Source organism: Haemaphysalis longicornis, unplaced genomic scaffold, assembly GCF_048455015.1.
Source record: "Haemaphysalis longicornis isolate Haplotype H1 unplaced genomic scaffold, Haemaphysalis longicornis Haplotype H1 scaffold_12, whole genome shotgun sequence".
NCBI classification, from domain to species: domain Eukaryota; kingdom Metazoa; phylum Arthropoda; class Arachnida; order Ixodida; family Ixodidae; genus Haemaphysalis; species Haemaphysalis longicornis.
The window spans coordinates 112417497-112440482 of NW_027526225.1; the positions used below are offsets into that span (position 1 = coordinate 112417497).

Consider the following 22986-nt stretch of genomic DNA (forward strand, 5'->3'; position numbering starts at 1 on the left):
GGGGCTCGGGGGCCCGATCCATTTGCTGAGTGCCGCTCCGCGCGCTTCTCCGTCAGAACGATAAATGAGATCCAATTGAACCATGTTCTTCGCGTCGCAGGCCGCTCATATTTCAGCCAGGGTATCCTGTTGAGTGAAGGAAGCGAACTGTGCAATAATATTAACGCCGGAAATTGGTGTCAGTGCTCCTTTAACAGTCCGAGTTCTCCGGCAGGCCGCAACGCGGAGCCTCCATGCGTAAGGTGCGAAAGTGCTAAATAATTGTGCCGCTTAGCTGTGGCGGAGTACCCTCAAAGTACTCCATTACAGACAAACTAAAAGCGGTACTCCCCATCAAGTCTTAATGAATGAAAAAGATTGCTACTCGTCCCCCACTTAGACCGAGCCTCCATCCTTGCGTTTATAAAGTTACTTCATGAATTCATTTATTGCAGGATGACTGTTTGACCCACTAGAGGGAAAGGGGTTCGGGAAGGAAAAGAAAACGTTTATGCGCACAGCATTACTTGCTGCATCATCGCGTAGTCAAGACAAACCCAAGCGGCAGAGGTCGATGGCCAATGATTGGAAGCCCCGTGAGTCCCCATTGGCTTCCGAGCTGTTGGCCACTCATCGGTAACTCGGCTGAAAGACTGACTCAGCGCCAAGCAAACGGCGACTGGAAGTAACGTCACACGGAAAGTCCATCGGAGGTTGAGCTTCAGCTGATGCATAAAAGCGCATTTTGACCACGCGCTTGCCGTGCGCGTATCATGTTCAAACAAGACGGTTGGAGCGGTGAACAGGCCACAACGCAGAAAAAAGTAGTTGCTTAAAGAGCCACAGCACCGTACCACAAAACAAAGCTTACTTAAACTAAAGTTCTGTGTATTCAAAGGAACGTGAGAGATAGTGTTACACGTTCAGTAGGAATGGGTCATTAGTGCGTCCTAACGCAACGGTGTCCGTCGGACTACTTGAGCGCTGTGCCTTCGAATCCAAGCACCCCCCTCACTTTGGGCATAGCGATCACGAAAAAAAAAAGGGGGGGGGAGGGGGGGGGTGTGTTAAGTAAATACGGTAATAAACACTGGCGGTGAAAGAGGTAATATTTTGCGTTCATTCGCATGTGACTTATGACGATACTTTCGACTATAGACAGTTCCATCGGGCGAGGGGGAAACGTACTCTCGAACTCAGGGGCCGCGGCACGCGCACCGCGTTTCCCGCTCTCTGGAGTGTGCGCGCCGATCACGGCGGGCCTAGCGCGGCTGCCCCTTTGCCTTGACTGCGCTTTGTAGGCATCGCGCGTGCGGGTTTACCACTAATTTACGCATTATTTTAATGAAATGTTGGCAAGAAATGAGCCATACTAGCATCTTGTGAGTTGCGCACTTAATAGCACACACGATTTTTCGCAATTTTGTTCTTCTGAGCTCTTTTCAGAAAATTCTTCTGCCTTTTCTCCAAACTAAAATGGGTAACTGAAACTTCTCTGTGCCGCAGATGGTATTAGTTCCATCTCCACTGCTGCTGCGGTCACATTGCGGCATACCCGGCTCCAAACGTGGGCTGGCGTTGGCGATTTTCACAGTGACTACTAGTACCTCCCTAGGTTGTCCCTTTTCCTAGCCAATCTGAGCGAAAGGGGGAGGGGACTGCTGAAGGGGATTCCACCTCCATTCTTCCCCCATCTCCGACTCGGGCAAAATAAAGTTCTTCACTCGCTCACTTCAGCCAAGAGTTCAGTCTATAACCCAAATATGATGTCTCTTTGTCGGCAACATCAAACCTAGATAAAAGCAACGCAAAAGCGAAAGCTTGTCTGGTTGCCCAACGGCGGACGCTTAATAATAAGTTGCCCAACGGCGGACGCTCTCCAGGAGCTGTGTTGTTCATTTTATTTATGTTATTATCTAGTACTACAGAGCAGCTTGAAATTCTAGAGAGGAATGTTTTGTTTATAGTAGGCGACAGTGGTGGCTGAGGGTGAGGTGTTGATATATCGATAATATTTAATACAAACTATGTAATAGTCCACCCAAAACTACCTGTATTAAACACTGCAGGGATATGAAGCCAGAAGAACGTTACACTGACGTCGACACGCGCTTCTGCTTGATGCCCATGGGCACCGGGCGTATCACGGTTAGATCTTAATAAACATCACTTTTGCAGTGAAGTGATAAAAATACCCGCTTTACGCGATCCCGGACACAGATACGCAAACAAAAAAATTGTGACGAAGTATTGCAAACATATTATCGACACGGCATCGTTTGATGATGATGATGATGATGATTAGTGGCTTTCCCTTTGAATCAGGGCGTCGGTTGTCAGCAATCGACTTGCCTGTTTTATTACGTTTACATGCTGTTGCGGATCTGGTAGCGTGACCGGTGGTGGCGTACGTTGATCCGGAGTTGGGGCAAACATTGGGGCTTGTAGGGCGACGAAAGAAACTTTATGTACAGATATCTACATGGCGTTTGATTGAGTGAACAGGGTTTTTGCGCTCCTGCGCGCAGGAGCTTAAATAACCAGGTTGGGTCCACCCCGTTTCCCCCTTTCCTCGACTGACGTCAGTATGGTCCAATCAGGGGCGCCCCGACTGACGTCCACACACTCACAAAGAGATGGCACTTTGCACAGGTTAATGTTCAGTTGACTCCTGATGATGCAATGGTTGAAGCTCTGAGAAGACGCCCTGACCCCGTCGATAATCCGGCGTGGAGTACTCGTTGAATAGCAGCGTCTCGGATCACAACAAAGCAGTCCCCCGCTGACGATTGCCGCTGGAAAAGCAATGCTGCACGTCTTTGCAAATCCCTCCCTGCCTCCCTGCCTCGCCGGCGGGTAGCCGCAGAAAGCGCCTTTTTCAGCAGAAGCGTCCCTCTCCGCCGCGTCATCGCATACAAGCCGGGTCGCTCCCCATCGATGAGGGTAGGGGTTAAGGCATAAAGTTGGGCTAGTTGGTTATCTGACTGCATTGTACTAGCGAAAAATAGACGCGGACGAAGAAGAAGTACACAGGACACTCGCTAGGGGAGAGGAAAACTTGCGATAATTGGCCGACGGAAGCGTTGGGTGACTGAACCCGATAGCATTGCAGACGGGCGTCGTAATGTCACTACGCCGATCGTAACAATGCCCTACTCCCAGGTTAACCTATAGATTTGCTTCCTCCCTCCTATTTCTCCCTCTTTTCTGTTTTAAACTCATCGCCCCCACCCCCCTTTTTTTCTCCCCTCGCTGTTCTAAATTCTCGTCCGCATGATTACTCCACCTGCGTACCCATCCCTTCCCTGCTTTTCCTCCACCACCACTCCAGTCGCCTCTTCGTCACCTCTATGGCCTTGAAGTTGAGGTTCCCCCTCGCCCCAAATCCCAAAGCCTCCGCCAGCGTCGTTTCCCCCTCACCCCACGGTGGCCGTATCTCTGTGCAGCTCCTGACAATATGTTCTATAGTTTCCCGATCACTGCCGCAGCATGCACACGTTTCATCCTGCTGCCTGTAGCTACCCGTGTATGCCCGGGTTCTCAGGCACCCTGCCCGTGCCTCGAAGAGCAACGCACTGCCTCTCGTATTGCCATAGAATCCCTCCTTCTTAATTTCCCGTTTCTCTGTCCTATAAGTCTCCAGGGTTTTTTTCGCTTCCATTCTCTCTGCCCACTTCGTCGTCTCTGCTGCCTTTACCTGCTTTTTAACTGTTGTGTAAACCCCAGAGGTCGGCAAACTCACTCATGAGTCCACTCACTCAGACTCATTTGGACTCAAACTCACGCGTGAGTTTGAGTTTGAGTGAGCGCGAGGCTAGTGTGGCATGGTGAGTTTGAGCTTGAGTGAGTTTGAGCCGAGTGATCACGACTGAGTTTGAGTCCGATTGAGTTTGAGTCCATTTTGAGTTCTGAGTACATTTTGAGTTTGAGTCCATTTTGAGTTCTGAGTACATTTTGAGTTTGAGTCCATTTTGAGTTCTGAGTACATTTTGAGTTTGAGTCCATTTTGAGTTCTGAGTACATTTTGAGTTTGAGTCCATTTTGAGTTCTGAGTACAATTTGAGTTTGAGTCCATTTTGAGTTCTGAGTTCATTTTGAGTTTGAGTCCATTTTGAGTTCTGAGTACACTTTGAGTTTGAGTCCATTTTGAGTTCTGAGTACATTTTGAGTTTGAGTCCATTTTGAGTTCTGAGTACATTTTGAGTTTGAGTCCATTTTGAGTTCTGAGTACATTTTGAGTTTGAGTCCATTTTGAGTTTTGAGTCCATTTTGAGTTTGAGTACATTTTGAGTTTGAGTACATTTTGAGTTTTGAGTACATTTTGAGTTTTGAGTCCAAATTGAGTTTGAGTACATTTTGAGTTTGAGTACATTTTGAGTTTTGATTACATTTTGAGTTTGAGTACATTTTGAGTTCTGAGTACATTTTGAGTTTTGAGTCCGAGTGAGTTCTGAGTTTTGAGCTCAATGTGAGTTTGAGTTTGAGTGAGCGCAGATGTGCTGCTCAGCATTGAGTCTGAGTTTGAGTGAGTGGTGATTCGAAAAAAAAATTGTGAGTGAGTTTGAGTGAGCCGCGCCAACTTTGCCGAGGTATGGTAAACCCCGCTTTCCCCTACCGACTTTCCGTACCGCTTGGTCAGCTGTCTGGCGCGGACCACGCTACCTCGAGGCGAATTTCAGCCCCATCGCGGCCAAAAAAGCCACCAATTTAAGCCAGATCGCTTAAACTGGTCCTATGCAACAACTTTCCAATTCAAAGTATATTACGGAAAAGAACATACAACGCGCTACAACGAAAAATTCACCGAGCCGCCGCTGGCGCCCATGCGCCGCGGAGCAAACACCCAAGCCAGCGCACGCAAGAAGGCGGCGCCCTCGTTGGAATGGTCAACGTTAAAAACTTTGGAATGGTCTATAGAGCCGAAAACAAAACTGATACAAACCTTGCTAGTAATTTAAATGAAATGCCTTGCTTAATTATTCTTGAAAGCGAAATTTTTTGCCTACATGAACAGCCTGTGCGTAGAAGATATTTCCGCGTTATGCGGGAAAGTACATACAGGGCGGGCGATACCCGTTTTCGCGCGTTTAGAATTCTTTGCGTTAACAGCAACTGCTGTTATGAAGATCGGTATATTTGTACTCACTGTACGCTGCCACCTGCCAACAGAGGCCAAGTTCCTATACTTCAGTGTCCATTTGAAAACTGCAAACATCCTTTCATCCTTGCTGCTACTCTACTTGCTGCCAATAAGTTGTCTGCTACCGCCCGTCAAAATACGTAGTCAGCGCGATCCAATCCGCAGCAAATCCATACCGGACGCGGCATCAACACAACATGGCGTTTAAAAGAGAAGGGACAGATACTAGTTTGCTACAAGATCTTCAAGTAAGTCAATCTTCGGTCACATTACTACTGAATTTAACGTTTCAAGGTTTAGTACTTTCTGTTTGGCCATTCTGGTGATCTGTTGTTTTTCTGGCGGCTTTGAAGAGTGCACGAAAAACCATCCAAAAGCGAAACTCGTTTCCTTCAGTGACACTAACATCGGGCTCTGTTTTAACGCTGTTTCCTCGCTTTTTCATGTTTTGTAGAAACGAAGAGTAAGTGAGATTCTTGTCAGCCATATACCGGAGGACGAAGCATTGTTGCTGAAGAATGGCAAGTGAGTATAAACGCGTCGATGCGTCTTCACAGAGGAAGACCGTCGAGGCGTCACGATTGATATTCTCCGTTTCAGATACTCGTGCACGGTGTGTTCGCATCGACCCGTACTCGACACCATTGAAATGCTCGCATTGCACAGAAAGGGCAAGAGGCACCTGATAAGTACGTTTGCTTGTTTTTGTTTTTTTGCCAGGTTGTTTTGGATATCTCGCTAAGAAAGATTTTTGACATTACATTGCTTATTTCCCCGCTTCTTACACCACAAAGCTAGTGTGACGCTGTATTCTCGCAACGTCACCTCAGTTAAGGGACACATTTCTATCTTCACCAAATGCTGATTAATTTACTCAGAAATATCCTTACGCACTGGCGTTCAGAAGCGCCGGTTTTTTGAACCAGGCGGCCTGACTTGAGTATGGTTAGATAAAACAGCGTGTTGAATCGAATTCTTGGAAGGTAAAAAAACGCTTGATCGACGTGTCCTCTGGGTTCCGGTCTTTCGTCTGCATTGTCTAACTTTTCAATTACAGTTGTGACATCTGCACATATTATGTAAGCAGTCCCTGCAAATTTGCGGGCTGGAGGTACAACTAAAAGTGCTGTCCCCTTTTCACAAGTTGAGTACACAGGAAACTAGGTCTTCAATGTTGCAACATTGTGAACCATTTTGTGGTGTTTCATAAAATTACAAACGTACGAAAAAGAGTGACCCAAAACTCCTCTCTGCTGTTTTCGTCAGCAGCCCATAAGTTTCCACTGTAAAATGTGCTGTTTGCAGCAAGTTTTTCGCAAAATGCTCGCATTCGCCTTTCAGGTCTGACCAGGCACCTGTCAGAAATCAAGTGGAAAGAGCGGGAACAGCAAAGACGACTACAAGAAGCGTCTGTCATGTCGGGAGCAGCGGTGACCAGCTTTTGTCAGTCTAAGGTATGGAGAATCACAAACTATTAACGGATGTGAAGTTCATTACAAGGAGAAAGAGAAAGACAGCACGTCTTGGCTACGTAATTGGGAAGTGCTGCTGGCTGAACACAGTGACTAAAGGTATAACGATAAAGATGTCGCAGTTTAAAAAAGTGCAAGTTGCAACAGACACCACACTTTAGCTAGAACACAAAAAGCCCAGATGACGTTGTAGTGCTTTGGGGTCCCATATAATGGTCTAGTTTTGCAAACGTAAGTAGCGCCAGTTGTCGAAAAGAAGGTCTGACAAAAGTTGGGATGCACATGCACTGATGGTGAGATGATTTAGCAGCGAAGTAACTGGTGATATTGCTTTGTAGCATGCCTTGCCGTTTTCGCAACCTTCATGCTCAAGAACTACTACCTGCCTCCCTCCTCGATGCACGCATGCATTGACGCTGTCACATGAGATATGGGAGCTGGCACTAGCAGAAATCGTCGATTTACAATTGTGGGATCGGAGCAAACTGCACAGAGACACTCAGATTAATGACATACAAGGCTTTTATTGAAGCTTCATAACTTACCAGCCTGTGTGCACGTTACTGGTGCTAAGCTAAAAGACAGATGGAATGCATGTTTACACAGCAGGCAAGTGAAGTACAGTCGGAGACATCATATTTCAGATAACGCAAGCACGTGCGTGGGGAAAGCTTCAGCTGCACACTCTGGAGGCATGGCGCCTGCTGTCGAGACCAATGTGGCACATATGCGCGTCTTTGTTTACTTGCATGCATGCAAGTTTTGTCCCTTTTGGCCACCGCGCTCAGATTGTCAGTAAGGTACCAGGGGTGGCGCTTTTGTAGCAGCCCTTTCGCCATGAAGACCAGTCTCCGTCCAGACAGACCAATTCACCGGCTCTTGTGCATCTGTTCTTCATGTTCGAACTACATGACCCCCGGAAATGTTTTTTGTTTGTTTGTTTCAACACAGTTGGGTAAAAAACAGCAAACATCAAAGGGACCATTCCAGGTAACGGTAGACCAGCACGCAGGGAACGCATGCGCAAAAGCCAGCGCAGTCAGCACATATGCAAAGCTGCAGATATATAATTAAAGGGCACAGTATTGCCCAAAGGCCTTGTCCTGTGACACATTACGGGCAGTCGGAAGAGAGAGAGAGAGAATAAACATTTATTGAAGTCAAGAGGTGGGCTTGTATTGAAGCTTTAAAGGGGCCATGCAGACAAAATGCAAGTTTGGTTCATTCAAAAGATTTCCTCGTTGGAATCATATTGACACCACTTTTGACATAAACTTTGCTCAAACAAGCTATATAATTAGCAAAAAAGGGAATGGCCATGCGACCCACTACCTCGTTTCCCCCAACAGAACTTATAATGTCATATGTGCCTAGCCGTGCGATCGGCTAAGGCCGGAAAAAGCAAACGCAAATTAGGCAGGGCTCATAAGCTTGCCAAACGAACTATTTGGGCTTAAATGTAATGCATATTCATTTTACAGGAGTAAGAATGGGCGGGTAAACAATGAAAGTAACGAAAATACACATAAACATAGAAGTACCAATGCACACTGCCGTTGGTGCTGGGTGCACTATGCTTGTTTTAGCTGCACAGCAGACCGCCGCTTTGGAGTCGTCTTACACGGCACTGGCCGATTGGGGTAAGCGACGTTGTCTTGCGTGACCCCTGTTTGTTGAGCATACCCCATGTTTCTTGAAACGATTACTTTCTACCGTAACAAAAAATTCCCCCGCATTTCCCCGAGGGGGAGAATGTGAAAGTGCGAATGCACGGTTGTCGGCCCGCTTGCGGCGCTTGCGCTCGGCCCCCGCAGCCCACCGCCTCGCCGCCTTCTCTTCCATCTCTTCCATCGGGTTTGTAGTATCACGTGTACACCACGCAGTTATCAAGCCGCTATAACGCCGCTGAGTCGCCAACGCACGCTGCTGACGACGTAGTTTGAATGCGTTAAAGATATAAGGCACGTCACTAACACTGATATCAGCGTCGCGTCCGTGGCTTGGTCGGTAGAGCGTCGCGCTGCGGCCGCAAAGTCCTCGGATCGAAACCTGGCGCCGGATGCTGTTTCTTTTTTAAATATAGAGGAGCACTGCGGACGCCGCCGCCGCCGGCGGTGGATGGTTTGGGGTCGCTTATAAAGTGCATTCGCACTTAAAACAAACCAGGTGTAAATACGATCAAAAACAAAGCAACGGTGGACGACGGTCCGTGGCGGACTATTAGCACCATCTGGGAGGACTGATGGTAAGCAAGGCTGCAGAGCCTAATGGCGCACTGGAAGTTTGTTTCAATACCCGCTGTCATGCACTCCCCCGCGATACGTATGTGGTGCGATTTGGGCTTTTATTTTATTCTATAGCCCTTTACCTTTGTCATGACTTCATGGCAGACGTCACGAAAACACCCGATTTGGCAGGAGAATGAAAATTTTAACATAGATTGATTAATTTCTCAGGGAACACGGCATCGTTTGCTGCCGGACAAGTGCTGGGGGCACCATAAAACACGAAATCTTTTGAATAAAACAATCGTGTATTTTGTCTTCGTGGCCCCTTTGAAGGGACCCTGCAACACTCTTCGTGGAGTGCAAGTAAACCTGCGCGACGTTTAGATTACACTGCCAGGAATACCTGAGCCAAATATTGCACGTGCACGTGAACCGGTGAGCGCACAAATCTCTGTGAAAGACGCCGAAAAACCAACCGCTCCCTCTTCAGTTGTCCCCATTATGCAACCCCTGGCATGGCCTAAGCGACGTCACTGAGGCCACGGCTGCCCGATCGGCTGTCACTGGTCAACTTAGCAGCTAATTTCTCCCATTTGCGCCGTCGTCATCGCTGCGTACGAACCTCTTCTATGCCTGATCCTGTAGGCACAGTTTTGCCGTTTCTTTTGTGTTTTGAGTGCGCGCGGAGTTTGAGTGATGAGTTCAATACTTCTCTTTCAACGGGACCCCTCGACTGCAAACGTTTATTGCTTCAAAAATGCCCTAACGGCCCGAGCGCGCGCTTGCAAGCAGGCAGCCACGCCTGCTTTCTTGTGGCACCAGACCGGAAATAGGCGCTTCCACGTTGCGGAGAAAAGGAAAAAACTCCCCGGCATATGATATATCGAAGGCCGCCGAAGAGAACGCCGCGAGCCGCCCCCCTCTCCGGGAGATAGTGCACAGCTTTCGTCTCGTTGTCCGCGGTCGAGTTGAGAGGGAACGATTATGCTCAATTTCTCATGGCGCGTAGTTTCGGTGATAGTGAACGGATTTTCATAATTTTTACGGGAGGAGATTGCTGGCACAATAGACTTTACCCCAAAATACATTCCTAGCAGTCGATGGTAACTGTTGCAGGGTCCCTTTAAGGAGGCATCCTTAATCCAAGATGTCTTGAGCGCAGGGGGCATTGACAGCCCTTTGGGCCAGCCAAAGCTGGCCATCCAGGCGGTGTTCGCCAAGGCGCCCTCCCAAAGCTTGGCAATAGGAAGTGGCAAGTTGGAGGGAATCATTGGGTTGGTCACACCTGCGTACCATATGGCGTAGCCGCCGTAGCGTTCCGAGTTCTACGAAAAATCGGCAAAGCGGGGAGCGCGGCTGCCGAAAGCAAGAAAACTTGACATGCGAGTAAGTTAGGACGCGCGTGCGGGCTGCAATGGTTTCAAGAGTAGGTGCCTTGCCTCCAGAGTGCCCAGCGGCAATTTTAGGGGCGGAGCTCCTCTTGCTCGGGCCAAGTCCACGTCGCGCCGTAGGTAACCTGTGCACCGCCGCGCTGCACCGCCGCGCCGCATTGCCGCAGCCGCTCTTTTTGGAGGCGAAGCTCCTGTTTTTCAAGGCAAGTCCCGCATCGCGCCGTCGCTGTGTCCACTAGTTAAGTGCCATTGACGCGGCGGCGCCCGGTTTCAATCCCACGACTGTCTGGCTGCAACAGGAGGTACGTGGCGCTCTTCCCACTGCGCTACAAACCGAGACGGGAGCATGTGCTACGAACGCGCCTTATGTCCTTCACTCATTCAGATGGTGCGCGCCGTCGAGAAGAGGCGAAGCGAAGTAGCGCATCATGACGGTAATGAGCGCCAACAGTTGGCGCCTTGATGCCGGCACCTTCGTGTACAGGGGACGCGTGTGAATTGAGGCACCCTCCAAATCGGAGCGGGCGCGGGATAATTGCATCGATATGTAAATAATAAACATCGTGTATATAAGTGTGTATACAATCACCCCTATAACAACGTGTCGAGTCTTTATATGATGTGTGGGCGAATGTTTCATGGTTTTACCGATAAGCATTGGAGCTTCGCCCCACTCATCATCATTCACTTCGTGGAGATGGCAGGCTTTTTTGCCACACGTTTGCATGGAGGAAAAAAAAACTCCCACCTCCCCTCGCGGGAACCCCTGTGTAGATGCGACGCATAGGCGGAGCGGCGAAGGGGCCGCGTTTTATAGCGCGCATAACGTTGAGGGGACTGCGTAAGCCGGTCCCAGTCGATGACGACGTTGGCGTACTTGTAAAGAGCGTGGACTCTAGGTGTTTGAGCCAAGCGTGGATGTTGCTTCGCCGGAGAACGGCACACCGCGGTTATATGCGCAGCGCGCCCGAAGGAGAGGAAACGGCGGAAGAGAGAGTACTGTACATGCGCCGGCCCCAGCGCGTCTGCCGCGGCTATGACGCAACGTGCCGCGGCTGTGACGCAACACAATCCAACACAATCCACTTTAATCTAATCCAAATCCAAGCCAAGCCAATCGAATCCAATCCAATGCCCCTCGCGAGAGAGTGTTCGCTATCGGAGAGGAGAGGGGGTGAGCGGCGGAGAGCGCAGCTGGCGCAGCGAGGAGAATGGGGGAGGGGTGGACAACGCCGACGACAACGACGACGACGCCGGAGGGTCAAGGCGAGCGAAACAGATGCTCTGCATCTAATAAAATTTTAGGAGAGAGCGTCACGTGACTATCATGAAGCATAGCCATAAAAAATAAAAAGGAAGAACTCATGGGTGCTTCACCCTCACATGACAGGCAGGCGGTAGTTCTTCGTGCCTCGTGTGGCTGCCCACCCGCGTTGCATGCATGCATCTGTCCATTCGGTTGCCGAGCCGTCCGGGTATTCGGGTTCCAGCGATGAGTCGCTGTCCGAGCGTTGTGTGCAGCACTGCCTGCAACCCAAAACAAGCAGCGGGATTATTGTGCGGGCAAAGTGGTCGGACGGGCAAGACAGAAAACATCTTTATTTATTGAGCTTTCGGATCCGTCGAAGTGTTGTGTGCCACCGCCGCGCAAAAGTTGAGATGACAGAGTACGTTATCCGTGCCTTACATTTTATTTCACAAAGCACACTGCACGTCCTTGGTTCTGATCATTTTATATTTTCAACTTTGCCGCTCAGGCCCCATTCTGGGTAATCCACTGTTTATTGTCAAGGCTGCAGTCAGTCCAGAACTCACGCAATCTAGCAATCGTTTTTCCCATGTACTTGTAGCCCGGATTGAGCAGTCCTTGGACAACCAGCCCGCATACTGTCTGTTACGTGAGGCGGAAAATGATCCATTCTTCCTGTGTCTCCCCCCCTTCACTGGTTCTGCACCTTTAGTTTTCCAACGCATGCGCACTGAAGGAGACAGCAACGCACCACAAACGTCATCACGACAATTGTGGCAAATACAATGTGCCACCATAACCGAGCACCGACAAGGCTCACATGCAAATTTGGGTTGGTATGCAAATGCACGCGTGAGCGAAACCAAAGCTTTTCGCACCACCTCTCAGCTGATAGGACACTCGTTACAGCGCTATGATGTAAAAAGAAGGTGGCGCGATAACTCCCATCAGAATGCCAAACGCAGTCGTCAGAGCAAATCAGGCAAGCACCACGCAGCCGTAGGCCGCTCCGTGCTTGTGAATGTTTACGGCCGCATGTTCGAGCGATAAACATCAGAAGTCAAATCTGGCTCACAGCTCGTGAGGGTGCTTCCTGAGCATGAGATCTATGTCTCGTGTTGCTCTGAACAGCGGCAGTACCTACTTCCACGATACGAGGGTGGGAGCGCAACGCTGGCGAAAAATCTCGTACGGCGTATTTGGCAGCGCCACTCGTCTCCACCTCTACCGGCGGCCAGCCGGAGCCACTAAATGCTACCTCGGGCCTGAAAAAGGTGGAGATCTCAGGATGCAGTGCGCGGAAAAATGCAGCACCAGAGGAGGTGGGCTTGCCAAAGCTGGGCCGCCTGAAATCATGCTCCCTCCTGAAACTTTTATTCCTCCATGCACATTTGCGTAGTCCGGACTATTGTGTTCCCAACTGTACACTTTGCAGTCAGCATGTTCCCTCTTCTAAGCCTTGATAACCCAGTTGGGGCCACTGAAAAATTTTCTGCATTGACTTCCACGCTTTTTTGAAAGACTGTTGCCACATTTTCCCTTGCACATCGTTAGCACTTTGGGATAGCGTGCCATATGCCGGACGCGGCCGTCGAATCCATCGGTCTTTCACTTTTTTACATACGGGGAAAAAGAGAGTCGAAGCGAGGTGGCTTTGCACTTAACACACCCAAGCTTCACCTGCGCTATGAGGCACAGTGTACGTGAAGGTTGCAGATTTCTTCAGACCCCCTGGGGCTCTTTGACGTATGCCGAAACCTTTATCAAAGCAGTCTGACGGGCTAGTCGGTCTGACATGATGGAAATAAAATTGCGCTAAAAGGACAGGACGAATAGAAGAAGTGGTTTACTTGATTCCGTTGTCCTGCAATAAGGTAGGCATCGGCCAAACTGGCAGATGTATTATTGATAGACTTCGAGAGTACAAGAATAATGTTCGTAACTCGATAAGCGGGCATCTTGGCATTTATTGCCGTAATTGTACGTGTTCTCGATTTTTAAAAAAAAACTGAGGTGCTCACTAGGAGCCGTGATTTGCTCTTGCGGGAAATTCTAGAGGCGTGTGAAATTGTGCACACGGGTGATGTTTGCATTAGTGTTGCTTCACTATCGTTGTTGGACAAAGAAATCGCGTTTCTTGATGGGGTCTAATCTGTTGGAGACAGCATGTGTGTCATGGTGAAGGTGTGTGGTTTTTCTTTGTGTTTTTTGGGGATTTTAGTTTTGTATTTTAAACTTTTCTTGGTTCCACGTGTCAATTAGATAGTAGTATAAATGAGAGCGGAAATCAACTCAGTTTGTTAGTCTGCGCTGTGTGGTGTGTCTTCTTCTGTTAGTCCTGTCCCTTTAGTGTAATTTTATTTCCAACCGAAACCTTGTACGCATGGACATTTTTGCCTCCATCAAAAATAGAGCCCCTTCGTTTGAAAAGCAAACCCGCAGTGTTATTCGTAGCTGAAAAAGGAGCTTGAATGCTTTTCTATCTTAGTCTACGTATATATTGAATTTTAAAATTTCAGAAAAGCTCAAAGACATGGCATTAGCTGCGTTTTCACCACACAATTTTGCAGCAGCTTGTATTTTTGTGCTGTGATCTCGTGGAAAAGCGTTTTTTAGCAGCGACACTTTCAGGCCCTAGGCTCCGCTCCGGCCAAGGCATCCAAGAGGGCGCCCCGTCTCAAGCTGATGAAATCAGCACCGTACAGCAGCTGCAGTAAAAAGAAGGGAAGCCGCCTAGAAGCTGGAGACGCCAAGGGTAAGTGCGAGAAGTTATTCGTCGTCATTCACCTGATTGCTCCTAAGCTAAAAAGGAATTCACTCGTTGACCGGGCATGTCGCACGCAAATTTGGCTTTCTATATTTGCAGTGCAGGAAGCATATTTAACTTGAGGAATGGGCTAGCAGATTGGGTAAGTTCGTTTCATTTGCACAGGCCATCAAGAGAAACTTGAGGAAGATGCACAAAGTTTGTGTTATATTTGCAGCACTGAACTATCGAGGTGCTGTGAGTATGTGGTCTCCCTTCCGGGCTCAATAATATCCCCAGTGCACTTCCTTTTGTTTTCCTTTCCCTCTCAAGCCACAAACAATAAGTAAGGAGGTTAGGAAATATTTGAAGAGTGCCGTAGCAGAAAAGGCCGTCCTGGCGAGCTTCCGAGGACAAAACAAAAGTTTGATTCATTCGAAAGATTGCCTTGTTAGAATCATACTGACACCACTCTTAACGTAAACTTCACTCAAATGGGCGACATAATTAGGAAAAAAGGGAATCGCTATGCAACCCACTAGCTCATTTCCCGCAACAGAACCTGTCATATCATAAGCCCTGCTGTGCGATTTGCTGAGGCCGGCAAAAGCAAAGGCAAATTAGGCAGAGCTTATAAGCTTCCAGGACAAGCTATTTGCGCTTAAATTTAGGACACATTCTTTTTATAGCAGTAAGAATTGTGGGGTAAACAATTAGAGTTACAAATGAACACGTAAACTCCGAAGCAGTTAGTGCGGCACTTTGCCGGCTGGCACCACTAACACAGCCATGGGACGCGCTGGACCTGCATGAAAGAACACTGGCCAACTGACACAAGCGGCACGGTCACTTGCGTGACCATGTTTGTCGAGTCACCGCTTCAGCTTGCGGAAATGATGTGTATGAACCGTAACAAAATACGGCAGGTGTAGAAGTCCGGCCAAAAGCAAAGTGCGTACTGCTATTTCAGCAGTATTGCAGCGCCATCTGTGAAAGTGGGTGATAAACAAGATAATCAAGTGGGCGCCCGTGAGATGGGAGCAGCCCTCGTCAGCAGGCTATCTTAGTTTTAAGGCCCTGCTCTGGATACACATCATTGTCGACGTCATGAACGCACACAATTTAGTTGGAGAATTCACAGAGTTTACTTCAAAATTGAAAGTAGCTGTTTTAAGTAGCTGTTTTAAAAGTAGCTGTTTTTAAGAGGATTAAAGATTTCCTCACTTCTAGACTTCAGTTTACATTTGTCAACAATCACGCATCTGCTTTCGCTCATGTAACATCAGGGGTCCCTCAAGGTAGCGTATTAGGCCCATTACTTTTTCTAGTTTACGTTAACAACCTTCCCTCGCGTGTATCATCCTGTGTTCGCCTATTTGCTGATGACCTTGTAATTTACCGTACCATTTCTTCTGATTCCGACCGTTGCAGTCTCCAATCTGACCTAGATACTATTAACTCTTGGTGCTTAAGATGGTTGATGCCCCTTAATTTATCCAAAACAAAGCAAATGTCGTTTTCAGGTGGAACCCCCCCATTTTGCAACTTCTTATGCTATAAGTCAAAATGCAATAGAAGTAACGAACACGTATAAATATCTTGGTCTTCACTTCAGCAATGATTTAACATGGCACCACCATATTAACGTTATCCTTGCCTCAGCAAACCGCTCTTTAGGACTACTCAGGCGTAATCTAAAACAAGCCCCATCTCATGTAAAAAGACTTGCATATGTCACCCTTATTCGTCCAAAAATAGAATATGCCTCTGCAATCTGGGATCCTCATCAATCATATCTTACAAATAACCTCGAGTCATTACAGAACCGTGCTGCTCGCTTCATCTTTTCTGATTATTCGACATTTTCAAGCGTCACAACATTAAAACAGCGAGCTGAACTGGATAAGTTATGCGTTCGTCGCGCTCATGCTCGCCTGTCCCTTTTCCATAAAATCTACTTCCACCCAACACTTCACAGCGATTTTTTTCAGCCTCCATCAGCCATTTTTCCACGCAGGGATCATCCCAACAAAGTTAAGCAACCACTGTGTCACTCGTCCTTGTATGCACACTCATTCCTGCCCCGCACCATATCTGACTGAAACGATTTACCCTCACATGTAGCAACTCAAACTGACATTACTAAATTTCAAGAACTGCTTCGCCAACCGTGATGATTTGAATTGTACTGTTTTTTGATATGTATTATTGTGCACCCACCGCTGTTCTCTTTTTTTGCCCTTCATCGTTTTTCTGTATTCAACTGTACTTAACTAATTCCGTAGAGCAATTTCCTTGTCACCTTCTTGCGCAAGCGCAATCCGTTTATTCGTTCAAATGATTTTTTTTGTAACGCATTGTATTCCTGCCATATTTTGTAGTATTAAATTTGCTTTTTCTTTTCTTTTTTTTTCTTGTTCTATTCTATCTTTTTTTTTAACCCAGGTTTTCTTGTTCTTTTCTACTTTTTTCTATTTTGTCTAATACTGCTTGAACATGTGTTTTCAGTGCGTGCATGGCGCCCCCACCCTATGTAATACCCTCATTGAGGGTGTTTAGGGGTAATATGAAATAAATAAAATAAATAAAAATAAATAAGGGGGATCTCGTCTCTCGGCCCTTTCTTCAGTACATTGCTTTTAGACACATACTGTGGCATGACTCCAGTTGTCATTGATAAACAAAGATGGTGAACCAAACTACAGTTGCATTAAGTGCTCCACACATCTAATTTTCTTAAAAGAGTTGAAACTTAAGCTGGTTGGTACATCACTTTGCAAGAAAGTGGCAGCGCAACAGATGGGACGGAACAAAAAGGAGACAAGTGCAAGTGTTGCGCTGTTGCTTTCTTACAAAGTTAATTTTCTCAGACCAACTTTCTTCTCTTAAACAGCGCCACCCATTAGACTTCTCCTTATTTAGTGGCTTGCTGCGGTTTGTCTTGTTTTCCGGTTTTGCCACGCATTGGTTCATTGGTTCATGCGCTTGCTCTAGCAAAATTTTGCTGCAAGAAGCTCTGCGTGAAACGTGGCCTCAGGCACTGCTGAATCATTGAAATAATTATAAATGGGAACTACTTTAAAATGCATTCTTTGGTATGCACGCTTCAGTAGTAACAAGGCTGTTTAAAGGGGCCCTGCAGACAAAACACAAGTATGGTTCATTCGAAAGATGGCCTCGTTAGAATCATACTGAAACCACTTGTAATGCACGCTTCACTCAAATAAGCTATAAAATTAGGAAAAAAGGGAATGGCCCTGCAACCCACTACCTCATTTCCCCCAACAGAACCTATGATGTCATATGTGAAGGCCCTGTGATTGGCTGAGGCCAGCAAAAACAAACACAGATTAGGCAGGGCTTATAAGCTTGTCGAACAAGCTACTTGCACTTAAATGTAATGCATATTCATTTTACAGCAGTAAGAATGGTGCGGTGAACAATGGAAGTTACGAAAATACTCGTAAGCATAGAAGTACGGGTGCGCACTCCTGTTGGTTCTGGGCACACTAGGCTTCTTTTAGCTGCACAGCAGTCCACTGCTTTGGAGTTGTCTTTCACAACACTGGCCAATCGGCGTAAGCGACAGTGTCTTACGCGACCCTGTTTGTCGAGGATACCCTATGTTTCACAAAACAATTACTTTCTACAGTAACAAAAACAAGCCAGGTGCAAATATGGTCAAAAACAAAGCAGCGGTGGACAACGGTCCGTGGATGAGTATGGTAGCGCCATCTGGGAGGACTGACGGCAAGCAAGGCTACTGAGCCGAATGACGCAGTAAAAGTTCGTTTGAATACGTGCTTACGACTTCATGGTTGACGTCATGAAAACACACGATCTGGCGGGAGAATCAAAATTTTAACCCGAATTGACTGAATACAGCATCATCTGCTGCCAGACAAGCGTTAGGGGCACTATAAAACACAAAATGTTTCGAATAAAACAAACTTTGTCTTTTGTCTGCATGGCCTTTTTAAGGAAGAACTAACAGATAGTTCTGGTGGTGCAATTTTTTTCTTGTGTCTCGGTCTCTCTTCTTGCTATCAATCTTCTTTTTCCTTTTAAGGAGGAACCCAAGAGAAGATGCCAGTCGCTTCAGAAAATGCCGTAAACCCGCTCGTCAAAGCGTACATCAAGAGGAGCCAGAAAAAGAACAGCTTTGCAACCCTTGTGGAGGAAAGCAAGCGTGCCAGTGCTACGCCACCTTCATCATCATCATCTTCGTCAGATGTCAGCGGAAAAGAGAGGCTCGGTGCTGAGGGGCCCTCTGTGAAGCCTGCCGGACAGCGCAAGAAACCGGCCGCCATAGAACCGAAAAAGGAGCTCAGCGAGGAAGAAGCCAGGGAGAAGGCGAAAGCAGATTATTTCCTCAACCTGAGAATGTGAGTGCCGGTGATGGGAACAATGGGGCTCTTCGATTTAGTCTCTGACTCACCGCGGATAGTCCGCAGGTAGTCCGAGGATTCCCCGAAGCCATAGAGATACATGGGAAAATCGAACGCCGGACTGCTTCTCGGTGAGTCCGCGGTGAGTCCGCGGTGAGTCCGAGACTGTAAATCGAAGAGCCCCAATATTTGCCACCTGTTGCATGTTGTTGTAAGGTTGTACAGTTGAACCTCGTTATAAGAGACATGGATGTAAGAGACAAATGGGTATAACAGACACTATTCACCCACATGGTTGGCTGCCCTATCTTTCCCATTAAATTGACCTCTTTTATAACAGCGATCGGATGTAGAAGACAGTTGGTTATAAGGAACAAGTCATCCTTGAACAGTCTCACTTGTAACAGACATTTTAACTTCAGATGCAGTGCTACCAGTCACTAATTGCAGTTGCTTCGATTGTGGAAACACAGGTGGACAACAGACGCCTGCAGTCGCTATTTATTATAACTTCAGCAAACGCACAGTGGTTCAGGCAGCTATGAAATGACGATGAGAAACCCTGCCAATAAAAATGCAACTTACAGAAGTGGTTCAAGCTTACTGCCATCCATTCGAGCGCGACTGCACGTGCGGGCTCTCCCACTCGCGTAGCTCCCAATCAAGAAGCATCACAGATGTTGAGTCCTGCAAGCGTAATGAATAGCCTGAGCACACAGTGGAAGAAGCTGTGTGCTCCGGATATTCATCAGGCTTGTGAACGCAACATCTACGATTTATCTTCCGCAAACAGTGAAAGGAAAAAAAGCTTGTACAATCGGTTGTAAAAAACAGTGTAAATACAGTCTTGAAGCAAATAAAGATTCGGAACTGTTTCATAAATTTTCGGGGCCAAACATAAATTAGAATGGATCTTTTGCAACATGCTGTAGCGTTCTTTTGAGCTTATTTTAGTCATACGGTGCCTACATTGATCTAGGACTGATTAGTAAGTGAAAACATGGTTCCCTGCTTATAAGAGACATCTCACATAAGAGACAGAAACTGCTCCCCGGTACGTGTCTCTTATAAAGGGGTTCAACTGTATTCACGCTGTGGAGCTGGGTTCTAAATCGTTAGCCAAGAGCATTTTCAGTATCCATGTATCCAAAAAGTTATGCTCGAAAATACTTTCATACCTGTTTTGTGAGGCACATTTTTGCATATTCTTATGAAGTACTACTTTCAGGGAAGTTTAGTGCCTCTCAAAACTAACTCCTCTTTGTTATTTTATAGCCTGCCTTGCGAAGATCCTGAGCTCTTCAGGAATTATAGTTCATTTTGGGGGGGGATGGCAGAACCCCCCTTCTTTTTGTGCGTGTGATGTAGAGTTTTAGCTTTCAAGAGATTGTTAGGTTCTTGTCATTTGTGAACGCTTTCTGTGTGGTCTTAAAAGAAACCACGATAGGGTGCGGAGATGCAGTCACACATCGGCAAGGAGTACCTCTTTTAATTATCTATTGGTGTTCCCTGGTAGACGGCTGTTGTCAGCTCGGTGATTTCAGAGTTTGTGTCTAATTCATAGCGATATGCCTGATTCAATGACGAGCGAGTCAAAAACACCTAATCCCAGCAAATGGTGTCCTCTAGCAGAGATAGATGAATGAAACGAGACGTGTGAATACATAGTGATGTGAAAAAGTTGCCGCATCCTGTAATGTGGAATCCCCTTCAGTTCATTAGTGTGCCTTTGCACGGGTAATATTTCAGTGTACACTTTCCCGCTTTATTCTGTGAAGGCTTGCAGCCATTACAGGAGTGCAGCCATTGCGTGCACTTGCGCAAGAATAAGCCTTGTGTACCTGGGGTCCCTTAATGTTAATTAGCGTATTCATGGGAGGTTGTGGCCATTACTACACCAGGGGGGCCAATCCTGCTCTGGTGAGGGAGTGCGTTACCGGCAATGGTCGCCGGGGTCGGGCTTCACCCCAAGCCTCACTCTGGAATTCCATCAACACGCAGATTTTTTTTTTTTAATCTTAAAAAATTTTAATTTTTTTTTTTAACAGAGTGGATCCCTTAGGGAAGGCAAGCGTGGCAGGGGGTGGCAGAAAGTTAGATGGGCAGATGAGATCAAGAAGTTTGCGGGAATAAAGTGGTCGCAGTTAGCACAGGACTGGGATAATTGGAGATTAATGAGAGAGGCCTTTGGCCTGCAGTGGGCATAGATATGCTGGTGATGATGGTGGTGGTGATGATGACCTAAGGGCCCTCACTTTACTTTCTATATGCACAGGTCTGGCTGGAAACTGGATAGAGATGGCAAGTGGGTGAAAGACGAAAATGTGGAGTTTGACAGCGATGAAGAGGAACCGCCTGCTTTTGAGGAGGCAGTGTCATGACATCGGGTGCTTGCTTAATAGCAGCATATTAAAATTTAAAATTCATCACACTAGCATCCGAAGTGTTATTTCTGTAGATCCAGTCCACTTTTCCCAGAGCATGGTGCTCTGGGTGCTCTGGCAAGACATGGTGCTCTGACTTGGCCATGGCTGTTATACAAGAGCATTTAAATACAAGAGCAAGTGACCGCATCATCTTCTAAAAAAAAAAGTGCATATCTTAAAGGCTCGTTCAAATTAATTTCCCACTTTTGTACTTGTTTCCATTTGCTATCACATTTCGTGTTTGTTGCTCTTATTACTATGGTGTATTCTGAGGCTAGCTTTACAAGATTTTGTGGCCATGAAATGAAAAATGTGAAGCCTGGTGAGATGTTGGCGTGTAAAGAGGCTGGGGACTTTGCCTTAAATAAACTGAAAGTTGAGAGAGAAGGTTAAAATTCGCAAACGCCAATTTATTGGTGTCCACCATGGATGTTAGAGTGGTGCGTGGCCAGGTTGTCCGCCCACTGTAAGCACCGCTCGCACTCTGGAGACGTTACTTTCTCCACGTTGCCCCAGTGCAGCTTTTGGAGACAATTGAGATTGGACGCCGTGCTCATGCTCAATCTGCACTCTGGCGAGAGCGGAAGCTTGGGCAAGTTGGTAATGCATTGCATTGGCGGGAAACGCGAATTAATTACCGCGCATATTACCGTGCATTCTTCAAACAGCAGCATGCAGCCACACTGGAGGTAATAGGCCAACACAGAGAGCAGACTACCCGAAAAATTATCGGAGCCGCGGAAATTCTTAGATTAGGTGACGACTATCAGCGTTCCGTCCGTTTCACTGTCACCAAAATAACTGCAATATCTATCGGCTCGTGGCGGAATGGTGTAAAATGGCTGAGTGTTCCTAGCGACAATGTATAGTTTTAAGGCTATCTTTAAGGCTCCATGATATCTCCCTCGTGTTTCAGTGACACCATGTTATTGTATATAAGCGGTGTTGTTTCAAAATAAAATTTCAATTGATAGGAGCGCTTTATGTTGTTTTCTTTTCTTGTCCTTTTGTTAATTCGCGCTTCCAGGCAATGCACTGCGCTCTGGGCAGACGCAAAGCTTGTCCTTGGTGTAGCTGAGCTCGTGGTCATCGCGGTGCGTGCGCCACTTGAAGATCTTGTTGCACTGCTGGCACGCAAAAGGCCTCTCGTCGGAGTGGACTTGCTCGTGCCTGTTGATGTTGCCACTGGACCGCCGGAGAGAGCAAACCTCGTTTCAGTTACAGGATGCCAGCCATGTGCAGTTATTGTTACACGTGATGAGCAGGCAAAGCATTTATTATGGTGTGTGGGGCAGCACACACGGTGCCCGTAGCACCGGCCTACGTAAGTGAAGCCGTGTGTGTGATACTGGGCACAGGTTGTGGGCCTCACCTCTGTAATGCAGTGCAGCCTGCCAAGGTGCCCACCATGGGTTCGAGCGAGCCAAGCCGTAAACGGCCGCGGCGGCCCTCGCCACGCGTGCACAGTCACTCCGCGAAAACGAAGTAGCTCCTCAGAACGTGGTTTAATTCCGGGTAATCCACGGTACAGCAACCAGCCCTGGTATTACACTCCTAGCCCTGGGGCAGAGAGGGGGGTACCCGACGACCGTACGCTTCAAGCCACAGAGCCCGACGCGCAGGGGGGGTAATCGGCAGCTGTTGTTCCAGTGGCGTAAGCCACCGAAACGCTGCGGGTGATGGGCCCGGCAATGACCGGAACCGACTACCAGACTGGCTGAGAAATCCAACTCCCGGTACGTTCGCCGACCTCACGGAAGTGAGAGAACGGCGGTCGCTCAGGCCGAAGCGAGGCGAGCAGCGTGCAAGCACGAAGTACCTGTCGGAGTCGGCACCCAGCCAATCTCTCCTGGGTCCGACCGAAGCGCGCGCCCGCCGCCGCGAGCCCCTCGGCGGGGCCACTACGTCACGCCCCACGTGGCCCACGGACCGGCGCGCATTGGTCAGCCCGCACCCCCTTGCAGGGA

At 47.6% G+C, this 22986-nt stretch overlaps 1 protein-coding gene across 1 annotated transcript; it reads left to right on the top strand.

Moving 5' to 3' along the window:
• Window positions 1-5257: 5257 nt before the first annotated feature.
• LOC144163273 (sodium channel modifier 1-like) lies at window positions 5258-22379 on the top strand. Its single transcript, XM_077694160.1, has 7 exons — window positions 5258-5367; window positions 5574-5644; window positions 5720-5808; window positions 6461-6573; window positions 14091-14214; window positions 18275-18590; window positions 20869-22379. Exons 1-7 carry the CDS (start codon window positions 5317-5319, stop codon window positions 20972-20974), a joined length of 870 nt encoding a protein of 289 aa, XP_077550286.1. The 5' UTR covers window positions 5258-5316; the 3' UTR covers window positions 20975-22379.
• The last annotated feature ends 607 nt before the right edge of the window (window positions 22380-22986 follow it).